General features: G+C 44.2%; 1 protein-coding gene across 1 annotated transcript in view; it reads right to left on the bottom strand.

The window, feature by feature from the left end:
- Positions 1-340: 340 nt before the first annotated feature.
- TAF5L (TAF5-like RNA polymerase II, p300/CBP-associated factor (PCAF)-associated factor, 65kDa) overlaps positions 341-4513 on the bottom strand; it is an 8508-nt gene continuing 4335 nt past the window's right edge. Inside the window, exons 2-3 of the mRNA XM_010179279.1 lie at positions 3982-4086; positions 341-1149 (exon numbers count right to left, since the gene is read on the bottom strand). Of these exons, the coding sequence (XP_010177581.1) occupies positions 341-1149; positions 3982-4086 (914 nt within the window). The remainder of the gene's footprint in view (positions 1150-3981; positions 4087-4513) is intronic.

Here is a 4513-nt window from a genome sequence, read left to right as displayed (position 1 = left end):
GTTCCTTCTAGTTTTCATTCACCGCAGTGTGCTTTTCCTACTCGCATCTCCTTGTTTCATCTTCTCATCCATAAGAAGGCTCCATGCTCCTCAGGGAAAGGAGCCTTCTCTCATCACCTGTCCTTACTGGGCTGCCTGTGCATTGTCACCTGTCCAAGGACAGCTGGAGAAGGGTGATCAGCTCCTAGGAATAACAAACTACGACCCGAGCACAAACTCATTGCAGCTCCCTGCAGCATTTACAACCACCACAGGAAAAAAGAAAAAAAAAAAAAGACAAGAGCAGGCTCTAAAATTTGTGTGTCAAGGCAGACAGGTTGTGGAGCAGCTTCACAATCCTTTAAGACTTCACTAGATACTCCACAATGCACGCCCAAAATACCTCAGTAGAAAGGGTAGGGGGAGAAAAAAAGGGTGTCCAGACCTCCTCATCCAGGATGTCACAAGCCAGGCGGATGTGGGACACATCAACGAGGTGGGGCTCAGATTTTAACTTCCTGGAACGCAGGCTCCACAGCTTCACAGCCGAATTATCGAACCCAGCAGCGAGCAGCTTGCTATTTGGTGAAATCTCTGCTGTGTTCAGCAACTGCTCTGTGTTGTAGAAGGCATAGAAACAGATGGTCGTTAGGGAAGGGGGCCCGTCCTTGACGCGTTTAATGCTGTCCTGCAGTAAATCCAGCGCCGCCTCGTTCTGCAGGATGGAGGCCGGCACCTCGCTGGGCTCCAGGCCGTTGCTTTCGTTGCGCGAGTGGCTCCCGCCGGCGTAGAGCTGGTAGTCGGTCCTCTTGGCGGGCTGCACATCCAGGTGAATGTGCAAGGTCAGGACTTTGCACAGGGCGTTGTTGTTGTCACTTTGGAGGTAGCGAAGAAGGTAGTTGTAGCTGTCCTCTTGAAGGCGGATGACGTACTTGTTGTCCAGAAAAGCCCGGAGCTTCAAGTTGGAAAGGATATCTTGAATAGTCATGGTAGTCTGCAACTGCTCAATGATATCCTTCTGGCTGGCATTCTGCAAGAACATGCCATGGAAGCGGCTGTAAAAACTGTCCACTGTGCTTTTTAGGCCATTCTGGACCATGTTCAGGTGGAGGTAGACGAAGAGGGGATACAGAAGAGGCATCACTTCATGGCTGTGCTGAGAATCTGAATCTGCACACGAAACAGCAACAAAACTTTGAATTATTTCTCAATCCACTTTCTACTGGGAATAAAACAGAGCAAGGACAACTACTGCAAAAAGCCCTGACAGTGGCATCAGGCAGTAAGCAAGAGGAGGCTTTTGTTGGAGCACCTAAGTGAACTTCTTCTGTCACCTAAAGGGGATACACAGTACCTATTATAGATCCAAAGAGAGATTTTCAAATCAGTGAGGTATGTTGTCAAAGTAAAATGCAGAGATTTCAAAACCCTTTTTAGGTGTGGGCCAGCTATTAAAATACCACCTCATTCGACAGCTGATTTTTTTCCACGTATTTAAAATCTAAGCTGTTTATTGCAATAAATGCACTTTAAAATTTACTCATATTTAAAGTAGTACTTAACGTGTTTAAGTCAAAATTGTGCGGGTCTGAACTCTTGTGGCTTTTTTTCTTCTCAGCTTCAATCAAACCTGCATGTGGTGCTCTGGATGGAACTGATTTGTCTCCAGGGAAAAGGAAGCTACAGTTTCCAAAACGTACTGCAATATGCTGTGCTCTTGTTTTATTTCTGGGCCTGCTCATGTGCATGCTTTCTCTCTCTCTCACCCCCTCTCTCTGCCAAGGCAAATCCCAGCAGTAATTCCTAGTACATAGTGTAACAAACTCGCGATCAGGTTGTGCTGTGCCTTGCAGAGACTGATCTGTGCAACAGCTCCACCCCTCCTTCGCCAGCTTCTTCAGGTTGTTTCCCTCCCACGTTCAGCCAGCTTCAGGGAGCCCTACGGAGTGGAGCCCTGCCCCAGAACACCATGGCAGTGAATGGGCCACAACAAGAAGTTTACTTGAGGCCCAAATGGTCTGAATTACTGGAATAGAACAGGAATCACCGATCCTCAAACAGCATTGCTATTTTTCAGCTTGTTCTTCCCTCCTGCTGCTCACCAACACGTAATCCTTTTTCACCTTTCCATTAGGGTATTTTTCCCTTCCTGTCAAGCATCCATCTAGACTTTCTCCGATCCATACTGTGCCCCTCTCCCATTTCTGTGTGTAACTACAGAGTGCGTGCTGTGCAGTGCAAACATACAGATTTGCATAATTAGGCATCATTTTCCTTTCTGTCCCACTGAAACTGTGGCAAAGGCAGTGAAACCAGTGGTCTGTGTGTAGTAAAAGCAGCCAGCAGCTGCTCTTTTCTCTGCAAGTAGTCTAGTCCAGAAATGCAACAAGGGGAAGGACCTCACACTGCAGTGGGGGGAAAAGGGAAGAGATGGGAAGGTAGCAGAGACAGGAACAAAGAAAATATTCCCTGTGATCATATGAACAGACGTTACGGGAGCTGAATTTGCCTAGCCTGGAACAGATTAAGGGGGTGTCTAACAGCTGCCTTCAGTAGCCAGTTGGACATTATGGAGGAAAAGCAGCCAAGCTCTTCTCAGAGGTGCTCAGTGAAACGACCACAGGCGAGTTGCTGCAAGGGAAATTCTCACCAAGTCGCTCAGCCCTGCAGCTGGGACTCAGAGGTGAAAGTGGTGCAACCTCCACACTTTTTGATTTTCAAAACTTGGCTGGATAAGGACCTGAGCAACCTGATCAAACTGAGCTTGCCCTGCTCTGAGCAGCAGGTTGGACTAGAGATTTCCAAAGTAATTCCTAAATTATGCAGTGGTCCTAGTCCCCCTGCCTGCTCTTCAGTGCCCCTGGAGGCAGACATCACAGGAACGGGAAGTGTCCAGCCATGCCCTGTGGATGGCTGGAAGTCACACACGTGAACTGCTTCTGTTTCTGCAAGGGAGTAAAAAACCAAAACCGAGCAAGAGGGACAAAAAAAGATGCAAAGTCGATGTGAACACCAAAACCATGCCTAGCACTTGCGCAAGTGATATTTAAGCCACTGAACAGAGCAGTTATAATTCTCAAAAATCTATTAAACCATACAGATTTACCCTCAATACTGAAGTGCAAGGTTGTTGAACTGCTCTAGGTGGCAAGTCTAAGACTAAGGCACTATTTTCTGCCTCTCCCTCACTGCCTGCCTCCCTCCCTTTCCTTTCAAAAACTATAAGGAATATTAATCCTAGTGTTATGCACACTGGGATGAAATCCCTATGCTAGACAAATGTATATGTGCCCAAAGGCAGGAGGAGTGGCAATCCCACTTTCCTTGGTACTATTACCTAAAAATTCTATTTGCTTTCTTCTTTCCACAGTTGGGACTCATAGAAGAAATAAGGACATTCCCAGGAGCCCCCTTTTTTAAAAAAAACAACAACAATAAACCCCACAAAAAACCCAAATCATGATTGTCTTCTGCATCGCACTACAGACGGAGAATTTTTTTCCTTTCTGTCATTTATCTCCAGTCTCAAAACCAGTACAGGTAAATTTTAAGGGAACAAATTCTCCCTTAAAAATCTAGACCATCATAAAAAGAAGCCAATTATGCATAAAATTAAAAACCCTAACCTAGGATACAGCAAAGAACTACATTAATTTCTAAGTTACCTGCGTTTCACATAAGATTCTAATCTTCCTTCTTGTCCTGTATATGTACCATGTTGTCTAGAAGATCTACACATATACAAAGGCCAAATGCTTGAACGTGAAAGGGGAAACAGACAACTATCTACAAAAGTCAAAGGTATCCAACACTCAGGCAACAAAAAAAAGAAAGGAAAAGAAAAAGAAAAATTAAGTATTTCTAATTGTAGAAACTGAACTCTCAAAACTAGAAATCAAGATTGTTATAGACTTGATTTTTAATTTTATTGTACTGTTCTCTACTCATTGAAATGGAAAAAAAAATCAGCTACTTTCTTCTTCCTTGCTTCCCAACATTTACCTGTGAGAAAATTGCGTAATCGTCCGAATTGTACTTCGTATTGCTGTGGCTCTGCCAGGCAGGGAGCTGCAGACACAACGTTGGCACAACCAGATTCAGATTGGACTGTGAAATAAAGTAAGTAAAATTAAGTAAAGATTTAAGGAGTTTTGCATGTACATTTGGAAACAAAGCTTCTCATAACATACAAGGTAATGCAGCCACCAAGGTGACATTTCATCTTTCAAACTGTTCAGGGATGATCAAGTCTGAAGCATCTAAACATGGCATTAACAACCTAGACAGCTCATGAACAAAAAAGTATACTCAATGCTTAAAAAAAAGAATCCCAGAAAGCTCAGCAACTCACCTGCTCCCCCCAGAACACAATTTCAAGTTTTCAAATACAACCTTAAATTCCCAAGAAACCCAGAGTAACATTGTCACAGATCCCTTCACAGTTTACAAGGTACTCAGCAATTTTACTACTTTGCACTCGGAAAAGATGAAGAAATGAATCTACAACTTTCTCCAAAGCAAAGCTGCTTTTTCA

The sequence above is a fragment of the Mesitornis unicolor genome, unplaced genomic scaffold, assembly GCF_000695765.1.
Source record: "Mesitornis unicolor isolate BGI_N332 unplaced genomic scaffold, ASM69576v1 scaffold38682, whole genome shotgun sequence".
In the NCBI taxonomy this organism is placed as follows: Eukaryota; Metazoa; Chordata; class Aves; order Mesitornithiformes; family Mesitornithidae; genus Mesitornis; species Mesitornis unicolor.
This window is presented reverse-complemented; position numbering and strand designations above follow the sequence as displayed.